The sequence below is a fragment of the Larus michahellis genome, chromosome Z (genome assembly GCF_964199755.1).
Source record: "Larus michahellis chromosome Z, bLarMic1.1, whole genome shotgun sequence".
NCBI classification, from domain to species: domain Eukaryota; kingdom Metazoa; phylum Chordata; class Aves; order Charadriiformes; family Laridae; genus Larus; species Larus michahellis.
In genome coordinates this window covers 18892978-18914519 of record NC_133930.1, presented here as the reverse complement: position 1 = coordinate 18914519, position 21542 = coordinate 18892978, and the positions used below count along the sequence as shown (strand labels likewise).

General features: G+C 41.1%; 2 protein-coding genes across 2 annotated transcripts in view; one reads left to right on the top strand and one right to left on the bottom strand.

Moving 5' to 3' along the window:
• The first annotated feature begins 335 nt into the window (after positions 1-335).
• LOC141735925 (molybdopterin synthase catalytic subunit) lies at positions 336-6240 on the top strand. Its single transcript, XM_074569407.1, has 4 exons — positions 336-471; positions 1359-1512; positions 2979-3102; positions 4293-6240. Exons 1-4 carry the CDS (start codon positions 351-353, stop codon positions 4359-4361), a joined length of 468 nt encoding a protein of 155 aa, XP_074425508.1. The 5' UTR covers positions 336-350; the 3' UTR covers positions 4362-6240.
• A 2950-nt stretch (positions 6241-9190) lies between these two features.
• The window catches only part of ITGA2 (integrin subunit alpha 2), a 70700-nt gene continuing 58348 nt past the window's right edge, over positions 9191-21542 (bottom strand). The window contains exons 25-31 of the mRNA XM_074569406.1: positions 21350-21452; positions 20412-20522; positions 19797-19901; positions 18819-18932; positions 16448-16537; positions 12901-13017; positions 9191-12112 (exon numbers count right to left, since the gene is read on the bottom strand). Coding sequence (XP_074425507.1) covers positions 12023-12112; positions 12901-13017; positions 16448-16537; positions 18819-18932; positions 19797-19901; positions 20412-20522; positions 21350-21452 — 730 coding nt within the window. The 3' untranslated portion in view covers positions 9191-12022. The remainder of the gene's footprint in view (positions 12113-12900; positions 13018-16447; positions 16538-18818; positions 18933-19796; positions 19902-20411; positions 20523-21349; positions 21453-21542) is intronic.

The window sequence follows — 21542 nt, the reverse complement described above, 5'->3', positions numbered from 1 at the left end:
TCTTATCACAGGTACACAAGCACAGTGGTCCATGCTGTTGATTGTACTGTTAAACTGGGGCCTCAGTCTAGTTCTACTTTTGTCCTACTAGACCAGACTTTCCTACCAGGAAGGAACCTGTATGCATCAAAAACAGGGTCATTGCTTGATACTTGCAGTTAATATTCTCTCAGCAAGTCTACTGAGAAATTAATTTGTCATGGAGACTGGTCTCTTGTGGTGAGGAAGTAGATGGTGCACGCTTTCTGCACAAATTGGGGCATCAGCACTGGCTAAAAAGCAGTTGGCCAATGCTAGTATTGCCAAAACCAACAACAGCGTCTGTTTGGTTTCAGCTTTTCTAGTGAGCTATGGATGAAAGCGAAGATGTGCCAAAAGATTTTATCAAGCTCAAGTCTGAAAAGCTCTCTGTAGATGAAGTGTCAGAGCTGGTCGTTTCACCATACTGTGGGGCAGTGTCTGTGTTCATTGGTGAGTTTAATATTTCTGAGCTGGATCTCTGGGTGTGTTAATAGTCTAGTAAATGGAACCTAGATTGTCCACACCCCAAACTCCTGCTTCTCAAATAAATAAATTCCTGGGCTGAACCCAGGATGTTTAGAAAACACATTCTCAACTATTTAGAACAAGACGATGGCAGCTCTTAAGCAGTTGCACTGGGACAAAGTGGTGAGAAGCTTCCGTGCTGGTGTGCCTATCCTAGGGCTGAACGGAACAGCAGCTTTGGAGTACAGGGCTCCTTGGGAGCTATTGTCCCAGACCCTTGGACACAGCTTGTTCAAGGTGGGAAGTGGGATGTTGTAGCTATGCAAGTCACACGTCCACACCTGTATGAAAGCTTCTGCAACTCAGATCTTGGTTGAAAGTAAAATACTGTTTTACCCCTGGGCTGGTGAAGGTCAAGACTGATAGATGTGTCCCGTTGCTTAACATACATGGTACAGATCTTGAAACCCCTTTGTGCTTAAGCCTGAGTGCTCCTAGGCTCCTAAATACTGACCTAATACACTTAAAAGTTGCATGGATAAATGCAATAATAGCATCCTAGCAGTTACCACAGAAGATGTCCCAGGCTTGAGCATTACAGACTGCAGACTTATATAATGTGTAAACTAAATTCTTCCTTGTATATTAAAGATTTCTCTTGTTCGAAGAATCTCTTTACACAGCCGTGATTAGGGGAGGTCATTTATATTTGCACAGTGCTGCCCTTGACCATCGCAGGAGATCCTGAGTTTTACTCAGTATTTATCTATAATATGTTATTATATAATAAATATATAACACAAATGTTATAAATACATAATATATTTATTTGTTTACTCAGTACTTTTGATTGATAAATCATTTGTGTTTAGGTACTACAAGAAATAATTTTGAAGGGAAAAAAGTGATTCACTTAGAATATGAAGCATATACTTCAATGGCAGAGTCTGAAATAAAGAAAATCTGCAGAGATGTTAGACAGAAGTGGCCAACAATCAAACACATTGCAGTGCACCATAGGCTTGGGTATGTATGGCCAGACCTCATCCTTCTGCAAGTGGAATATTAATCCATGTCTGGTGCATGGCTGTGCTTACATAGTTGCTGGATGTGCAGGAGTCTTTATAAATCGTAAAACTGTAATGCAGCAAAGCTGTCTACAGGATCAAGCTCTTTCTGCGGAGCTGTTTCAGAAATCATCTTTTCAAAAATGTGTGTATTGGTAGTGTTTGCTGAGTCCATATTTACCCTGCAGGATCCTTGGTGCTGGTGTGATGGTTCAAAAGTGGGGAGAAGGGACTGAGATTTCCTTTCAGGGAAGTGGTGCCTATTGGTTTATTTTGTTGGTTTTTTTTAAAGACGTGAAGTTGGCAGCACTTTCTTTTTTTCTTCTCTCTTCCATTGAGGTACTGCAGAATGTTCTTATTGTCAGATTTAAGTCAAATTATGTCATAGGGAAGCTGAAAGCTTAGACTATGGGGAGGGGACAGACATGGTAATTGCCCAGGCATGCCTGCCAGAGAACTTCCTGTTGTTCCTTTAATCTTGGATAAGCATTTTCTGTTGGGTTCCAAACATGGAATACAAGTGTCTAACATACTCTTGAGCCTTCATGGTTCATCAGATTTCTCACTGAAACTAGCAGGATTTGCAGAGTCTGTTGCAAATGCCTGTTTCCTTTTCTCTCAGCAAGAAGGAACTTAGGGAGGTGATCGCAAACAGTAGCATTAGCTCTGAGGGGTAATTTCCTCAGATTTCCTCTATAGTCAACAGAGAGCGTGATTCTCTTGAGGGCAGCTCAGAGCATTAAGCTTAGATATTTCCTATGAACTGTTTGCCAGAGTAGTCTTAGTACAGAGGGAGGGTTTGGGAGGCAGCTTTTGGGAATACTATCCTTGTGAAGAGCAAAACAAAACCTTGTGCTACTCTGTTAAGTTTGGAAAATAACATACCAAACAGGAAAAACTTCATTATTTAAAATCAGAATTTGTCAAAAATTTCGTTTAATTGCAAAATCTGCATAGTTTGAGGGACTTAGTTTCTTCTTTCACAAATTTTTGTGCAAACTGAGATGATTTCTTAGGTTTTCAGATAAGAACTGGCTGTTCCTAACTTCTTATTGTTCGTTATTAAGCCAGCTTCCAGTGAGTTTCCTATGCATTGTTGCAAGTTAGCCATTTTCCCCTCTTAATTCCATAGACTTTATTTTAAAAAAAAAAAAAAAAAAAAGAAAAAGAATGGAAGAAAAAAGCCTATGTCTGGTGGGTTTATTTATTCTAAAGCATGGAATTCTCACATCTGGTACTGATTTTGGTTGTGGTTTTTTTCTTCTAAAAAGTGTATAATCTTTTGGACATGGCTTGACACTTGCTCAGTATGAATGAGTCAGGAGAGCGTGTGGCCAGAATACTGACGTGACATGGCCACAAATTTTGGGTGCTCTTGATGTTAAGCATTAGCTAAAGCTGCTGTTTTTCCTCTTCTCTCCCTAGTGTGGTTCCAATAACTGAAGCAAGTGTAATTATTGCAGTGTCCTCTCCGCACAGAGCAGAATCCCTTGAAGCTGTAACGTACTGCATCAATACCTTGAAAGCATCTGTCCCAATATGGAAAAAGGTATGTTTGGGGAGAAAATTGATTTTAGACCTGCGCCAGAGTCTTAGATAGCTGGGCTAAATAAGGGAAGGAGCTGAAGCATTATGGGCAGCAGTTGCTCCTCATGGGATGCCAACGTCTAGGACCAGTGAGTTTCCTCTAATGCAGGCAGCCTCATCTGTGGCAGGTAGGGCACCTGGAAGGCCCTCCCTTGCCTGTACCATCCAGCTCCTCTTCCTCTTAATGCCATCCTGGGGTCAAAGTGAAGGAACCCTGAGCTCTCCACTTTCGAGTGGCAAAACTCAGTTCTGCACAGGCTTGTGGAAGAACTTTGAGTCAGCTTTGCTTTGGACAGCATTGCAGTTTGCAAGTAAAGTGGCATTTCTTGTCTTTCCGTTTTCCCCTCATCCCCGTGGCCTTGAGAAATCACAAAGCATTAAGCAACAGCACACAATGAAGGGAAGAGCAGAGGTCCCAAAGCTAGTATGGGCACACAACAATGTGTGGAGAGACCAGCCCGGCTCTAGGAAGAGCCTTATTGCATAACCACAGTGTTGCATGTGAGTAATGAGCGTTACCTCTGCCTTCTCTCCCAGGCAGAACTTGGCATGTGCTAACAGTGATGTTCTCCACCTTCCTCCCCTTTTCTGGCACCTTTTTCAGGAGACTGGAGTTCTGTGGTCTCAAAAACAGTAATCAAGGGCTCTAAGCCCTGCTGAATTTGCTGCTTGTGACTGGGCTGCTGCTGGGTAGTCCAGTCTGTCCTGAAGATCTAACATTTACTGTATTTTGTCTATTGTTGTCACTTTTATTTTTTTAATATTCCCATTTTGTATACATTTAAATACACTCTTAAAAATGATGGTACAGTAGGTTAACGTGGCAACATGTGAAAGGGCAGTTTCAGATACAAGTGCTCTGTACTCTACAGCTTTTTACATCATTTCTTATAGATCTCTTCGTGAAATGACTTCAGTATAGATGGGTCCTTCTAAATTTAATGGGGCTCAGCCCAGGGTTCAGCATCTGCCCACATATAAGTCAGTGTGTTCTAAGGGTGCTGGCCTTTCTTCTGTTTGCCAGCCAAGTGCTGTGTAGTCCTGTTGTGATCAGTAAATAATAGCAGGATGGCTGTTGAGTTGTTTGGCCTGGCTTGTGGCTGTATGTAGCAGACTCACACAATATTTCCCATTCTTTGTTTATATTTGCAGGAGATTTATGAGGACGAATATTCTTGGAAAGAAAACAAGGAATGCTTTTGGGCAAATTCAGAAAAATAACTGTACTCTTTTAAAAATAAAGTGTTACTGTTCCTAATGAGCACATTGGTTTAGCTTTGAGTTGTTTTTACAGAGACCTATATGTCTTTAAGAAGTTGTAATAGACACTTCAATCTGAATAATTTAATTATGACTGAATGAAATGAATGAGCAGTAATTAGGGTTTTTAAGTGTTCTTGACTCTTCTTTTAAATAATCTCTCTGTGCATTTTAACATGGAGTCTGTTTTTAAAACAATCTTCCCTAAAATTCTTGGTTGTAAGGTGTTTAGTCCTCTGTGATAAATACTGCTTTAATGCCTTTGCACTGGTAGTGTGTGTTCACTGTCTGCATGGGAGGTCACAACAGGACAATTGAAGTTTTTTAATCTTGAAAACGTCCTGAGTAGCTTAATTTTACATGACTAGAATCAGTTTGCAAGCTTTATGCTATTTTGGCATTCTTGTGACATGAAAGCTACTTGAAGTAGATTAAACATTTTGGTACAAACAGAGAAGAAAATATAAACTATACCCCAGAGTTATTAACTTTTTAGTAGTGGTTATGTTCCAGTAGCTGTGTGTCACAGAAACACTTCTGTGTAGCTGATATTACAAGTCCATTGCATTAAAAAAATATGGACAGACCTTGATTCAAAATTACATCTAATACTCTACCAGCAACAAACTTGCATTAGCAATAACACGCAAACCTGTAACTACTTAATGATGTCTAGATGTGATTAATTTTGAAGGAGCTTTTTTTGGCTGTGTAATTGTATGGTGCTGCATAAAAAAACCCCCAGCTATTATTACAAAATAGACAACCATAAGTTTAATTAGTTTTAGTAGTTTGACTTAAGACATGTTATGATTCAAAGTTATCAAAATGGATTAGTTTTTCAAAGGAAAGTGAGTCTCGTGAACTTTTTGCAGTTTATGTATGCATTGATATTCACATTTATTATTTTAATATCATTTTTCTCTTATTAGTGTTTTGAAACCTAATTAAAGAAGAAGACTGATATAGTATGCCTGTGCTTACACTTGAAACAATGGGCCTCTCATCTGAGAAAGATCATTTTATTTGTATTATTGTACTGTGCCATCATGGTGTTTAGATGCTAAGAGCTCAAAGTCCCATTATGTATGGCATTTTTACTAATGCTGAGAGGCAGTTTTATCTGGCCATCATTATCAAAGTAGACCAGATAGATATAAAGGAAGGGAAATAAGGTAAAGAAAAGTAAAATTATTTGCTCAAGTTTATATATTATTACATCACACAACACTTAAGCCTCAGCTGTATAATCCATTTCATTGTGTCTGCGGTAAAAATCTACAAACGGCTGCTAGCTGTGCAAAATAAAATGAAAAAAATAGGCGATAATCTGTTTCCCCCCCAGTGATCTCAATCAGATACGTAGTGATGGTTACTGTATCTGTGTTAAGTTAACCCCAGTGAAACACACGACTTCAGGCAGAAGCATGGTCAAACCGTGCTTATGAACTTACTGGTGCGCTTTTCTCGGTGGAAGTGCGTGAGTGCTTCCTCTGCAGGACAGCAGTTGCTCCTTGTGTGCTTACATGTAGGCAGCCTCCAAACCGTGTGGGCCCTACTATCTAGGCAGAACTGATCAAGTTCAAGGTTGAGTTATCCTTCGCTCTGGAGGTTGGAGAGAAGCCCTCTGCTATTTGAATGTCACTTTCACCAGGAATTGTACAGAATCCTGAGTACAGATCATTTCCTCTGTCAAATGATTCTTTTTGTTTTTAGAAAAGAAAGAAGTACACAAACTTTCCCATTTTTGGTGTTCAGTTTTCCACGTTCATGTTTGCTATTACCATGCAACTAATTAGTGTATTAATTTCTCAAAAATAAATGGGTAGCTTGCTTTGTAGCGGATGGTTTATGAATGAATGAAGTAAAGCCTGTGCGGTGCTTGTGTGCTGGTGCTGTGCTCTGATACAGAAAAGTATTGGTATTTACAACAGTTAAATCATACTTGGGGCCCTGTGATGAGGGACAATTCCTGTGTGGCATTAGTGCCTCCCTAGCACTGCAGCCTCCTGCAGGATTTCTCCAGGGTGACCTTAAGTGCACCTTCCCCATCAGCAATGCAGCTGGGAAGGAGGGTGCAGAAAAGAAGAGAAAGAATAATTGTGTACTTCCCCACAGTGACTAGGAACAATGAATGGAAGAGATGTTGTACTGAGTCACAGCTGAGTGTTACAATGTGTGTACGCTGCCATGGTCAAAACAATGAAATGTCATTTTGTGTCCCTAGCTGTGCGTGAGGCAAGTACTGCTTTGTTCTGGAACAATGATGTATCACTCTTGTGTAACTTTGGGTTCTTCAGCTGGCATCTAAAAGCGAAATGGAAATGCCCTTAGGAAGGATGATGTGCATAATTAGAGGTAAAATGTATCTCACTGAAATTTAAGTCTATACTCCGGGCTTGGTATTCCGGCTCCCTCTGTAAGGCTACCCTCTCTGTTAGGGAGATATTAATCTAGAGGACAAATTACTCTGTTCTAAGATAGCTGCCTAAGGCTATGTCTGGAGTGACCCAGAAGTGCTTCCAAATTTCCAGGCCAGGGGATGAATCACAGCTGTGTTTGTCAGGGAAAGATGTGGCTGCACATGTCCTGCTTTCCACACATGCAGGGACTAGGCTGCTGGATGAGGGCTACCTTGTGTTCTGGTGAGGTCCATGAGTGGGATGATAGGCACCTGCAGATCAATAGACACTGCTGTCCTGGCTTCCTGGGACAAGTCCAGCAGTTTCTCTGCCTTGGCTATAGGGGAGTGTATTCCCACCCCTCCCCGGCTCTTCCAGCTGTGTCACAGTGTGCTGCAGAGGTGGTGTCTCCAGGTACAAACAGATGTTCCCGGGAACAGCTGCCGCAAACCAGAGGGTCATCCTGTGAATCCTGTAGAGATCTGCCAGACAAGGAGCGTTTGTGGAAGGGCAAGAATTTGTCCTGAAAAATGTCTCGGTCTTGGCTGGCAACATTTGAATGCACTGATGCCTTTGTCTGGCAGAACGTCCATATAGCAGCCTTGCTTAATTTTAGGAGTTTGCATTCCCGATTTTCATCTTTCGTTCTGCTTTGTTCTCAAGAGAAGGCGGGCCCGACGCGCACTATGCAAACAGTAACCGATGGATGGCCATGCAGTAGCCGGGGGCGGCGGGGATCGTGCTGTGAGGAGCCGCCCCAGGAGGTGGCAGCCGAGAGACGGCTGTGCGTGCCGCCTGCCCCGCCGCTGGCTCGGCCGGCAAACACGGGCCATCGCTCCCGGTGTCCTTCCTGAAAGCGCCGCTGTCGCTCTCGGGCATGAAGCTTTAGATTGCTCAGCGTTAAACTAGAGGTTTTGGGCTTTTCTCTCAGCTCGCTTTTCCCGCAGCTGTTCCAAGGAATTTGCAATTTTCTAGACTAATGCATTCATTTGCTCCGTCAAAAACATCAAAAAAAAAAAATAATCCCTGCTAAAACTAATTTTTAACAAAGTGATATCGTCTGTGAAAGCAAGACAGTGCTATCCCCCAGTCCCCCCAAAAGCTCTGAAAATTCAGTGTAGAGCTCTTTGATTGACTGTCCTGTGGAGATACTTGAAGAAGGAGAATTAAGAATAAGCTGCTGTCTATAAATCAGCAGTTTCTTTGAGTACCTTAGACCTGTTTTTTAAAAACAAACCAACCATACAATTTGATTTCATCGTTAGAAAAATTAGCATCCTGATGTATCTGTATAGCAGTTGTTAAAAGTTCCAATTTGACTATTTTAAGAGGCAAATACAATTTAAAAACTGCTAGTATGCGAAAGTCTGTGAGTGCCTATGAATAACCGATCATAAATGACGGCAGAAAGGTTGACTTAAAAGATAGGACTCAACTTTTCTGAGGCTGTGAAAATTATGTATATTTTATTACCTTTAAAGGCCATAAAACATTGAGGGAATTAGCTATAGGTTCTGAGATGTATTTTCGTACCTTTGGTTTTTTTAGTCTTTAATTTGCAAGCTTTTGTTGTACCTCAGTTTTGGCTATAAAGGGCAATACATGCAAGTCAGTATATGAGGAATCTGGCTTTCAATTCTGCAGAACTCGGAGACCTCGTGAAAGGTGGAGTTTTGTGCCTTAAGATTACAATAATCTGACTCTGTATTACAGAAGTGTTAAAGTTGGTAGCCTGAATGCTGTTGTGCCATTGTTAAAAGTATGGAGGAGTTGAAAGTGGGGAAAAAAAAGGAAGCTCTGTGAAAGTGGTTAATTTTCAGATGGTTACTGCCATGACTGTCTTCCTATTGTCTTTCTATTCACAGGCAAGTTCCTCCCTCTCTTCCTTTCCCACCATGCTCCTGCTGAAATATTGCATTGTGCTTTTCCGACACATGGTGAGGAGTAGCCAGAGCTGCTGTCAGGAGGTGCTACTGCTGACCAATTCTGTACATAGTATAAAGTGCAGGGCATGAGACCGGCAGAATACAGTGTAATTTTAGATGCCAGTGATGATAACCCCACGTTTATAGGAAGATCTGACCATGGTAAGGTTTTAACACCAACTATTCAACCAGAGCTATTCAAAGATAGATATTTTGCACTAACGTGAACTGAATTCCAGCACACTATAGATCACCAGTAGTGTTATACTCATGACTATAACCTACAAGACTTCGAGTGCAGCTTCTTTGTGTACCCACATCTTTGTGTACCCACATTCCCTTAGAGTTTTCACTGTGTGTGTCTGGAACAAAGACATATTTGGCCCCGTTTTATGAAGGGCTTTTTCAGTAGCATTTCTTCTCTTTAGGGTGCTGTTTAAAAATAAATGATCCTGTGTTCGGCAGTATTGTTTTTATTGTAGTAACGCTGTTAGGCCCTCAGGCAGGCACCACAGTGATACAGTCCCTGCTCCCATAGAGCTTACATGCTAGCTTTCAGAAGTCAGTTTGATTATAAACTCTCTTGTACATCCAGAATCTATACATAGGCTCATATGAAACTAACTCCGATTTTGGACTTGATTCTAGTACTTCAAGAAGTAAGCAGTTAGATTTCAAGACCATAATCGGATATAACTTGAGTTTGCCAAAGATACTCCTGACTTCTCTTGCTGCAAGCACAAACAGAAGCACATGCTGAAGCTCAACATTTCAGAATATTATTTCACCTGTAACGTGCTGTTTTGAAAAGTAAAACTAAAAAAAACACATCCCCTTGCGCATAATACAAAATATACATAATATTTCCAGCATTATTTGCGGCTGTGCCAACTTAAAAGTGCAATAAACTCACCCATTACAAAAACTGAATTAGCCATTTAAGTATTAATTATAGAAGAAAAATAAACTAGTAACTGGAAGTGGTTAGGATACAAAAACCTTACCCATTGCTATGCCTTCCTTTTATTTTGGGAAAAAGTAATATGTCCAGGCACAGGGGAAAAGTCTGTTGTCTGGGACAAAATAAAACCCAGAATTGAATCATTGCTACCTAATCAATAAACTGTTAAATCCCCAAAGAAGTTGTATGTCAGATATTGACCTGTACCTCCCACTGAAGGTGACAGAAGGAAATCTGGCTGAATGCCTAAATTTCCCTTGCAAGCAGCACCAGAAATGGAAGATGCTGCCATCTGCTGCATTGTGAAATTCCCCCTCTGGCCTGGAGTGCATGATCCTGGTTATGTACGAGCTTCCCACACATATGGGTGTAGGGTTTTGTTTTCTTCCTCGCAAGTTTATACAAGAATGGAGGCAGACATATTTTTATCTTTACTTTCAGAGCATTTGCCCTCAGGGTTTATAATTACAAGTCAGGAGCTTATTCTTTAGCTTTATGCAATTGCTACTTTTTTTTTTTCCCCCACTTTTTAAAGAACTGTTTTGGTCGCAAACTCAGCTGATGGCAACAATCTTGTTTGACAGTTGAGATCAGAATCTGGATTGTTTTTCAGAATGTTAAAGGAAAACTCCACCCCAAAACATAACATTTCATAGATACAAAATAAATCCGAAACACATATAAAACTACACTGAGCACAGTCCAGCTGTCACTGCAAATGAAGCTGTTATTTGCCAAAGAGATGATTGGCTCCTCACTGATTAAAAAAGACAGTAAAACTTTCAAATGTGCTCATGTGTAGTTTTTGAAGAGTCTCCTTCAGAAAATAATCTGAAAGGTGCCTAAGCATAATTACAGTCTAGCTTTGGGGGAAAGAAAACATGTTTTACTCTTCAAGTAAATCACCTTGAGTTGGAAACAATCTCACTTGCATGGCATGACCACACACGCATCGTCTCTCACCATTGATTATGAGCATAACTGCCAGCCATGAGAGAGAAAGGCAGCCAAAAGGCCACGTCCCCTGACTTTTACCACTCTTATAGCTTGGGCCTTTTTAAGACTGAGCTTTCATTAAAACCAGGCAGCATAACAGCATGTGATAAACTTGAGGTGTGTAACCAACACAAAGTCACCCAAGTGTTGTGCTCAGAGCTTCTTCCAGAGCACTACAGTACTTTTTACTGTACAAAACATAAGTTAACTTCATCAAGACACGAACACGTGGGACCAAATATAAGGAGGTCATACTGAACTTTGGTCTCCTGGAGGCACTGAGATGCTGAAGAAACAAGTGCAGTAAACAACTTAACAGAGCTTAGATCTTCACTATCCCCTGGCCTAATGTGCATACTTCCTCAGTCATCATCCCCTTTAGATCACTTCATGCTCTTAGTCTTGCAAAATCTTTCAGTACAGAATTAAAGGCAAGATCTTGATCATCTTCCCTATTTCCATGAGAAGCCAAACTGACGCCAGAGGGACTGCAAGCACAAAATGCAGTGTTAACGGTAGTGGTAGTGCTTCCCAAGATAAGATTTGAGAAGCAATCCTAACATTGCAGAGAGCATGCTGTGATTATGAAATTAATATTTTCTTCTCAGAGGGAAAGTATGCAGAAGGCAGTTACACACACCATTTGGTAATATTTCCCCTAAACAATATACTTCAGTAATTTAGTTGTGACCTTAGTGCAAGGAATATAGTGAACTTTTGGAACAGTTTGCCCACCCAGTTGTCCTGTAGCACCCAGACAGGCATCTTTATACACAGTTCCCACTTTATAGATTAGTTAAGACAAAGGTTTGCTGGTGCAAATTATTTCTCTAAAACAATAAGGATGGAGCTAGTCAATGAAGAAATGAGTTTTCTTCCCCCAGTCTGGAAACAGTATTCACCACACATTCATCATCAACTTAATAGAAAATGTCCTTTACACATATGGTACTTGTCAACTGAATTATGAACTGATGCTGTTCCACAATAATCTGAAATAAATTGCTCTGTTTCACTCTGCAGTGGATCAGGAGAAGGGTTGCTGGCACAATATGTTACTGTAAACTCCGGACCTGCCAGTTCTAAGGGCTAAGTCTGTTTGAAAGGAAAAAATTTACAAGAAAAGGCACTATAAATCATTTTTGAAAAAACCAAACTGTCCTGCAGTTACTCTTATAATAGAGTAGAATCTGTAAAATATTTTCATCTATAAAAAGACACTTTCATTAAAAATGTTTAAATGTTACTAAGCTTTAAGGCACTCCAGCTGAAGAACCGACTGGATCACTACTGTTGGTGGCTCAGATCTCCTCTCTTTATCCACGTAACTCATCTTTTTCAGTCTTTGTCCTTTGTGAGTTCTGTAATTTCATCGACATCTTCTATATCCTGTGTCATTTTCTCATACTGTCTCTTGAAGAAGCCAAGCTGTGAGAAGCATTAAAATAACACCAGATCGCAGTCAGTCATCGATAATTACATTTCTCAGCTAAACTAAATAGCGTGATGGAAGAAATGCACATGTGTGCATGCACACACACACACACACAGAGTGTTTTATTTACAGACAATTTGTAACTCCAAAATGGAAGGAGCTGGGCCTTAAATTTCTGCCTGGTGCAACTAAATGACAAAACATTTAGCTTAGTAGCCAGTTGTCCCCCTGCCAAGATACAGGCACCTCCATGCTGCCTTGGTGTGCCAAGGAGCCCTTCAAGCACTAATGCCTTGGCACATAGAAGAACTTTTCTCTCCTCTTCATATAGGTATCCTTTGCAAATGACTTTTTGCCCTCGCCCTGCTCTGTTCTCCTTTTGTCTGTTCAGTGTACATCCTCTCCCTCCTTGCTTATAATCCCCAGCCTTGCCTACTGGGAATACCATGGGAGTTCAGAGCCCAGCTGGGGAATTATGGAAGAAGGCAGGCAGTGTCAAAAGGAAAAACAGTAAATGCCACAGCCCTGGTTTTGAACCATTGGAAACTCTTTTATCATCTCCGTGTTGCCAATTTCTGTAGGGACCCATTTCAGAACTTTAATCTTTGAAGTCCTTCTAAATGCTCCCATCAAGGGCGCAGTGCCAATGCAGTATTATTCATGCCACCAAACTGCATGTGTAGTTTTGTTCAGCTCCAGAGAAGAGAGATTCCAAAGAAAATAGCCCAAACGTGTTTATACTTTTCTGCTTCTCTTTTTAAGAATATAAACACCTACTTACTTTCCACAAAACTGCAACCAATACTAACAGCAAGAGGAGTCCAGCCAATATACTGCCGATCACAACACCAACTGGTATTTCAGCTTTCTCATCCGGCTTGATTATTGTAACTGGGATCTGAAAGCAGAGAGATTGTGCGTTAGGGGTTAATGTTAACTGCATATAAAGTAGGATTTTTAAACTAATTACTTCACAAATCAAGAATAGCTGGACTGCACACATTTCAGGATCAATGACTGGAACACACCATGCAATTGCAGCCCTTTCACTGGTGCCCGCAGGTACCTGGTTGCACCACCGTGGCACACGGCAGTGCTAGCTAAGGATTAGAGGCCCTCACCACTCTTGGCCGTACAGAACAGCCACAGAAGCAATCTCTTCCTGCCAGCTTCCTGCCTCTCCAGCAACAGGAGGTCTTTCAGAGTTGTTCCCATGGTGCATGGACACACCATCATCACTAGGTAATAAACCAGACATGCTTACATGCAGGCAGGCAATAGCCTGGTGTAGAGCCCCATCTGCTCAAAACAGACTTCTGCTGCATCAGCTGGAGGAGAACTACTTCCAACCGAGTGCTGTCAGAGCCTGTTATCGGTGATGGGCAGCTGTAGGAGGCAATACTAATCATGGAGGCCAGACAGCACCATGCGCTCGCTGCGGCTGCTGAAATTTCTCCCCGCCTGCTGAGCAGGTACCTCCGTCTCCTTTGCCTGCTGTTTCTACCTGCTGGGAAACCACTAACAACTTGTTAAATCTTCTCATGTTAGCTGTGCAAATTTGCTGTAAGATGTATGGGTCAAACAGGAGTGTTTCTAGCACACCTATGCTTCCTGAACTACAACCAATACCCGAGAGCTCCCAGAACAGCATACAGTGTCTGGAAGTTAGTTTTCAGGTGATACCCCATCTAGTTGGATTGGGTATACCAACTATATAGTTATGTATAACATAGTTGCTCAGGGCGACATTGCTGCAGTATTTATGAACTGTCAAATCTTTGGATTTAATCTTGGAACAACATGCATTTAGCATGAAGGTTTTTTCCTTCCTGAAACATGGTAAAAGAAGTCACGTTGGTTTACTTTCTCAGGGTTGCTTGCTCAGTGCATTTGTCTGGTGTAATTTAATCTTAAGCTTTCTGGGAAACTTGCACTGGACTGACATGTCAGTGATTTAAGTCATTTCTGCTGGAAGGCTCCAGTGTTGTGCTAGGTGTGGCTGTGTGTATTCATTTCACTGAGGCAGGCTGGCTTTGCCTATTTTCTAACCGAATGGCCATAATGATGGTTATAGCAGGTTAACATTCAGTCCTCCAGCTGGCAGTCCTTTACAAATGGAAAAAATCTGAAAGCTTTTACGCAAAGATACCTAAGCAGCTTCCCCACATAGCATCACAAGGCAATATTAATTCATTTGGCTACACAGCAACCCAGCTCATCCAAACTAAAGAGCCAATCTCATATGTAAGTGCCGTTTGCCTAGTAATGCTTTCTCCATTAGATTAACAGTGAAGTGGCACTGTTGGAGAGGCAAATAAATGCCTAAGAACAAGTATCTTCCCTGAAGTCAAACTGTGGTCAGTAAGACACCACAGCTGGGATTCACCTTATCTAGATTCACCTCATCTATATCTACAGTATAGCTCCTTGGCTTCCAGTGGAGAAATATGGTCTTTTTTAGGGCCTATGTATTTTCAGAATCGTCTTTAAGATGAGATGAATTGCATTTAAGAAATACCTACTGTTTTCTATGGATTAGGGTTTATAGAAGGGCTAACTCTGATGTGGATGACTAATGTAGATATTAAGTTAAGTTGCACGAATCCTACCACCCTCGTCTAAAATAACAGGGTAAGTAGGGAAATAGACTCAAATTGCTTCTGCACTGTCCTATTCCCAACAAAGTGTGAAGGGCAAAGACTGGGTATATCACTGATGGCCTGCCAAGAAGCGTATGCAGTGCTGGGTACTGACTCCATCACTGATGCGTCAAAGGAAACCATCTGCCCTAGGGAGAGTGTACCTCTACCAGCCGGCACATTTTCCAAGACTTCTCACAGGGCAAGAGGCTGTAAGCCTCACCAAAAGCCACCGTGTTTCTTCAGAGCCCCGTGGATAACTTTCAGGGTCCGTTCAGCCACTGCCTTGGAGCTGCAAAGTCCCAGGTGCAGATGTGTCAATGGCTGGCTGAGGGATTACCTTTTATTTGTCAACTGACTTAATCAAGTAATTTGAATAATTAAATTCTTGTTCTCCTGAAATCACCAACAGAACTGTTGGTAATGTAAATTTGGCAGTATCATGCTCCAACTGTGAAAAAATACCCTGTAACACATGGTTTATGAGCTACCTAAAAGCCTGTGCTATTAATTGGAATATTTGTATTGTGTATTAATGACTTCCATCTTCTAGCAGAAATAATACTGTGCCACAAAGCTGAGGCACTCAGCACACTTCAAATATAAGCATGTAATTATTCTACAAAAACATGGCACTATTTCCAGAAGTACACATACATTGCCTTTGCTTCTTCAGACACTGGAGGTTTATTTATTTAGAGGTTCTTCAGAAGAACTGAAGTGACCCATGAGAAAGCAATAACAAAAAATAGTCCTGAATTATGGTCTTATTTTCAGATTGAGACAGATTAATCGATAACTGCCTTCGTACATATTTAAGTGAATTTTCCATTGGCTGTGAATGGGCTATGCTACACATTCTCACAGATATTTGATTCCCTTACTAACTTGCATTTTGGTCTTCAATGGCTTTGGTTATTTTTATGGATAAAACAGGCTGGTAAATCCTGTAAAAATAAATCTAAACTTAGTATTGCAAATGGAAGAGTGTTCCCCCCTAGACAGGCCAAGTGAACAAGGTATATTTTTATTACAACAGCACCACAGCGCAAATACATTCAAGTGTTGTTTATGTTTGTATATAGCAGATGGCGACCTTGGGAGAAGGATTCTACACTAATAAAGAGGTGGAGTCTTTTCTTGAGATTAGCTGTGGCCATATCGTCCATGTGACAGCCATTCCAAATGCAAAAACCACTCCACGATATTTTAGAAATGAGATTATATTTACTGGAGACCTGTGCCAAACATCTGTCTACAAACATCAAACCAAATACACTTACAGAAGTGAGACTATAAATCAGACTTGCAAAAATGTTTCCCAGAGCTTGTTTATCTACAACAATTAGTTCCATTGCAGAAGTCAGTCCAAATTTTGATCTTTTCATGAGCAGGAAGCTGAACAAATTTCCTAAGTTTCTAGCTGAGTTTTACTGATAGTTCTACAATCTATTTCAGGTACACAGATTTTAAATAAGTCTGGTTTATATAGCAGTTGGCTGAAATGAGAACATTTTAGTAACTTAAGGGAGGTTGTATAGAGCCAGGATACCTTAGTTCAACATAATCAAATATCATTAGAGTTTGTAATTTGCTATGTATTCCTAAAGGACACTGGAAATTATATCTTATTACTTTAATACAGTTAAAGATAGAGAAGTTGAAAAAGTATACTTGTCTATCACTTACAGTTAGGGTATTCTCTCCAATTATAAATAACTCAGGGTTATGCGTATCGATTTTTGCCTCTGCAGAGAGTTGTAGCGTCTGGAAAGTTAACTGAAAGAGAAGATTAAAAAAAAAAAAAACTACTGAAAAGCTCTATTATATGGCAAATTGATTAGAACATAAACATCCTAAAATAATTCTCTTGCTTTGAAATGAGGATTTTAGAACCAGAAAAGAATCACAGTATTAAGAAAATTAAAACAATCTTGTTATTTGTCCCAAGCTAACATGTCTATGAAAGTAATAATGTATCAGTAATCCAGACTTAATTTTGCTGTTCTTATTAGCAATGAAACTGGAGAACTGGCCCTTTTTCCTTGAACTGATAGTTCAAGCAGAACAGAAGAATTTGATTATATATCCATTTTTATAATTATTTCAAAGCTGTCACTGCTGCTAGTAGGGTAGACATGGGAGGAAAAATAACTGTGAGAAAGGGAGAAATAGCTCAGCAACAAAAGACAGACAGGGATGTACCTCTGGCCTTTGAAAGAGATGGAAACTGGATGTTCTTTCCCTTTTTCCCCCTCCCCTCTATCCAATGCTTCTGTTTTTCCCCATTTATTTTTTTCCTATCGCTATCTGTTCCTCTCCACTGCTCAAATCCTGACACCGCCCCCTCAGCTTAAACAAAAATGACAAAAATCTTGAGCCAAGTCCCATTTGAAAAGGGTCCTTGTGCCAGATCCCAGTTCCCCCTGCGCATGTGTGGAGAGGCAGAGGAGGGTGGCTGTGCAGACACTGCCAGCTCACTGATGCTCTTCTCCCCACGCGGCGGGCACGGAGAGCCCCCTTTCCGACAGCACCACCGGGAACGGCCTCATGGGAGCACAGGAGCACTTGCCAGCCGTGCTCAATGCAATGCCTGCTCTGTCATTCCGCCTCCTCAGCCACTTCTCTGTGGCGGGGCCAGGTCTGTGGGCTTGACACAGGGAACGTGAGCATCCATGGGTCCGCAGCAGCTGATGCACACCGAATTGGCTGTCCCTGCAGCATGCAGTTATTGCGTGCCTGCACTGTGTCCATCTGCCGAAGTGGTCTGTCCTGCCCTCCTAGATGTTTAGAAACCTGCCTGAGCACTATTCAAAACACCTTGTTAATTCCTGAACACATCTTTCTTTGCTTTGCTTAGCAGGTACCAGCAAGCCTGCTATCCCCTTCTTGGATGATGGCTGATTGCCACTAAATAAAAAGGTTGATTATGTGCATTACTGAGTGCTTGAAAGACTATTTACACTGAACATTGACAATCAAATAGAGAATAACAAAACGGGAGATGAGAGGAAAACTGTGACTCTTTCCTTCTCATCGCCCAGTGGTAAACAAATTATTTCCACTCACTTTCTTGCGAGGGTAGCAACCTTTTGTTCAGGTCTCCACCTTCTGCGTACCTGACAGCACTAACAAGTGGTCTTGACCCAGCTGATTTGAAAAATACAAACTTTAAAGGCAGACAGATGCTTTCCTTCACACGCTTGCATAAGTATGTTACATTATCAACCTGACCTTTTCCTTTTAAGACCCGAATGCTAAAGCGGACAACAGCCCTGCTGTTAAATGTCAATACCTGCCATAAGACTCGCCAGACAAACTAAGGAGACTGCGTCATGTTCCTGACACTGTAGGCAAACTGAGGACTCCAAGACAGTTTGGTTGGTTGCCTAGCTAAGAAGCAAACACGGTCTCATTTCAAAAGTCTGGTAATTCATGATGAGTTATACCCTGGAGGACACACGGCGATTTAAAGTGGGAAAGTCAAAATATTATTGATAGATATTTTTAAGCATCCTGTAGGTCTTTAAGCAAGGACTGTTTCCTTGACACTAACTGTAATAAAAACAAAAATTCAATTAAAAAAATTTTCCACACCTTTTCTAACAAATGTAACTGGCAGCACTAACAGGCTTTTGTTATTTTGATGTTACCTAAAATGATCACTATGTAGGCTGTGTGTTCAAAAGCTAAAAGCAACATTATTTTCCAGGCTATGATGATACTGTATTCTGCTGTCCTATGTTGAGTTTTGTGGAAACTGTAGCTCCCCTCAAATTAATTTAACAGATGCAGAAAATGTTTTTTTCGGCTGCGAAGATTGCATTATCACAGCATTTTCTTAGGTTTTGTGCTGGACTGAAGGTTATCAGCTTCATTTTGCAGCCTTACAACTTACTTACAGGTTCAAGTTTCCAATTTGGAAAAACACACACAGCAATGTAAAGTCAAGAAAGATCTTTCTAGATTGAAAGGTCTCTTTACTGAACTTTGAGAAATATCAGGAGTTAGGCAATTATTTGAGTATTGGATCCTTCATGAAGACGCAGCTGATACTCACAGCAGCAAAGGTTCCGTTCCAGATTCGGGTGGACACGTTCACAAAGTACTCTCCCTTCAGCATAACATCTTCCAGTTTGCATGAGATGGTACTGCACTTCACATTCTTACAGTTCTTCCAGGGGAAACAGCAAGAAGAAGCAACATGCATGGATTAAACATAAACTTTAATAAATGTTCTTTTAACGTCCAGATTTTTTGCCCTTGCCCTTTCCATTCTGTGCGTACAAATTTGATGCTTGCAGGCTGTGAAGAACCTTTTCTTTTATCTAAGGCAGATGCAGTATGCATGAGAATCATAGAATAGAATCATGGAATGGTTTAGGTTGGAAGGGACCTTAAAGATCACCTAGTTTCAACCCCCCTGCCATGGGCAGGGACACCTCCCACTAGACCAGGCTGCTCAAAGCCCCATCCAGCCTGGCCTTGAACATCTCCAGGGATGGGACATCCACAGCTTCCCTGGGCGACCTGTTCCAGTGCCTCACCACCCTCACAGAAAAGAATTTGTTCCTGATATCCAATCTAAATCTCCCCTCTTTCGGTTTGAAACTGTTACCCCTCATCCTATCAATACACTCCCTGATCAAGGGTCCCTCCCCATCTCTCCTGTAGGCTCCCTTTAGGTACTGGAAGGCCGCTATAAGGTCTCCTCAGAGCCTTCTCTTCTCCAGGCTGAACAACCCCAACTCTCTCAGCCTGTCTTCATAGGAGAGGTGCTCCAGCCCTCTGATCATCTTCGTGGCCCTCTGGTGGACTTGCTCCAACAGGTCCATGTCCTTCTTGTGCTGAGGACTCCAGAGCTGGACACAGTACTCCAGGTGGGGTCTCACCAGACAGAGCAGAGGGGCAGAATCGCCTCCCTCGACCTGCTGCCCATGCTTCTTTTGATGCAGCCCAGGATGCAGTTGGCACCCCGCTACAGCAGTGGGCTGATAAGGATCAGCCCTGCGGTACTGCAGCCCTGAGTCTTACTCACCAGTTCTTTGGAAGCTCTGAAGTTCTCTTTCGTGAAAGATGCAGTATAAGGTCTTTTCCCTATTTGCAGTGGGTTTATCTGAGCTTGACAAGTAACACCTCTGGCCTAGGAAAGATGGCAGGAATGAAACTGGATGACATCATACTTGTGAGTTTATAGTCATCGTAATATATATTTCTGGGATGAGATGGTGGCTGTGCAAGGCTAGATTGTGAATTATATAGCACTGCATACCTAGGAAACTGAGACTGTATATGGTTTTGTTCAGAATTAAATGGCTCTTACAGTAATTTTTTTCCCCCTAGACTGACCTGAAGGCTTTGTCCCAATCTAAAAATTCCACTTTTCCTAAAACCTTCCCAGGAACTTGGAGAAGGACCCAGCTGAAGAATTCCACAGACATATGAAAAGTCAGTTACAGATAATCCACATCTACCAAATAATAGTCTAGTGTACTGCTGACATTGTGGTCCTCCCCCTTCCCTTTATGAGGAAGGGACAAGGAGAAAGGACATAGATTCTCTGAGTGTCAGCCACATTGTGAGTGAGATAATTGATATTTATGGTACTGATTAAACCCCAAAACACAGCAGTTGTTGTAATTCTGTTCTTCACCTGATCTGTGGTGACTGCAGTTATGTACAACAGCGGGTTGTCTTTACTGGTCAATTCTGGAAGATAGATTTTTACAGATGCCATCTTTACTGGAATATTTCCTGTTGTTATCTGCAAAGCCAATAACTCACAATTAATTCAGGTATCTATACTTACATATGCACAAATTATTTGGTATAGCAAGAAAATCAGAAATCATGTACGAGTATGGAAGAATTAGACTCCTTTTGCATCAGTGTTTTTTGTACTAAGACACCTACCAGGGTAGTAATTACATTAAGCCAATAGTAAAGTAGAAAGTGTACTGTATAGCTTCAGGTCCCTGTCTGTTTCCTTAGCAAAACTGCTATTAACTGCATGAAATATGTTTTGAAAAGCAAATATTCTGCCACAGCCAATAAGCCTGTTACTTAGTCCTTTAGAGTAGCAGTTACAGGAATGTAAATGGAATATAATTTAAGTCTCTTCCACGTTGCATAGTTGGATCTCAGTTTTTCTGAGTTATGTAGTAAATGCTGTGATCTGGCTAGTTCTTGCATCTGGTTTGAGCACTTAACCCTTGCCAAACTTCAAGTTTCAAAGTCCAAGCCTGCAAAGACTTGTTTTCCTTTATCAAGTTGGCACCAGACAAATAGCTCTGTGAAAAAACAGCATAAATCGGCCTAAAGTTAAGCATTAACTATCTTCTAAATATGTAAACAGCGCAGGACCAATCCCTCTCCCATTCTACTTGTGCAGTAAGTGCAAATTTAATATTTAACCTCAAAAAGACTGTAAGCATTTATCACCTAGCTATTTGCAAATTTTTTTTTCTTAATTGCCTGGTTCAAAAGCAGCAAAATCAGACAGTGAAATCAGGAATGTTTTTTCAACTACGTTTTGGGACCAGGCTACAGGAGGAGGTAAGGCAGCTTCTCGAACCAGAAACATTTACTAACCTTAACCGAGAAGTTGAATGCAGGGCCAATATCTTCAAAATTATTCACGATGGAAGGAATGTTATGACCAGAGTATACTTCATAGAAGTTGATGTTGGCAAGCCTAGTTAACAACCATAAAACAATACATTTCAATTTGGCAGCTGCTTTGAAAACATATGTTACTGGATGTGTCTTCATGAAACAGGTCAGA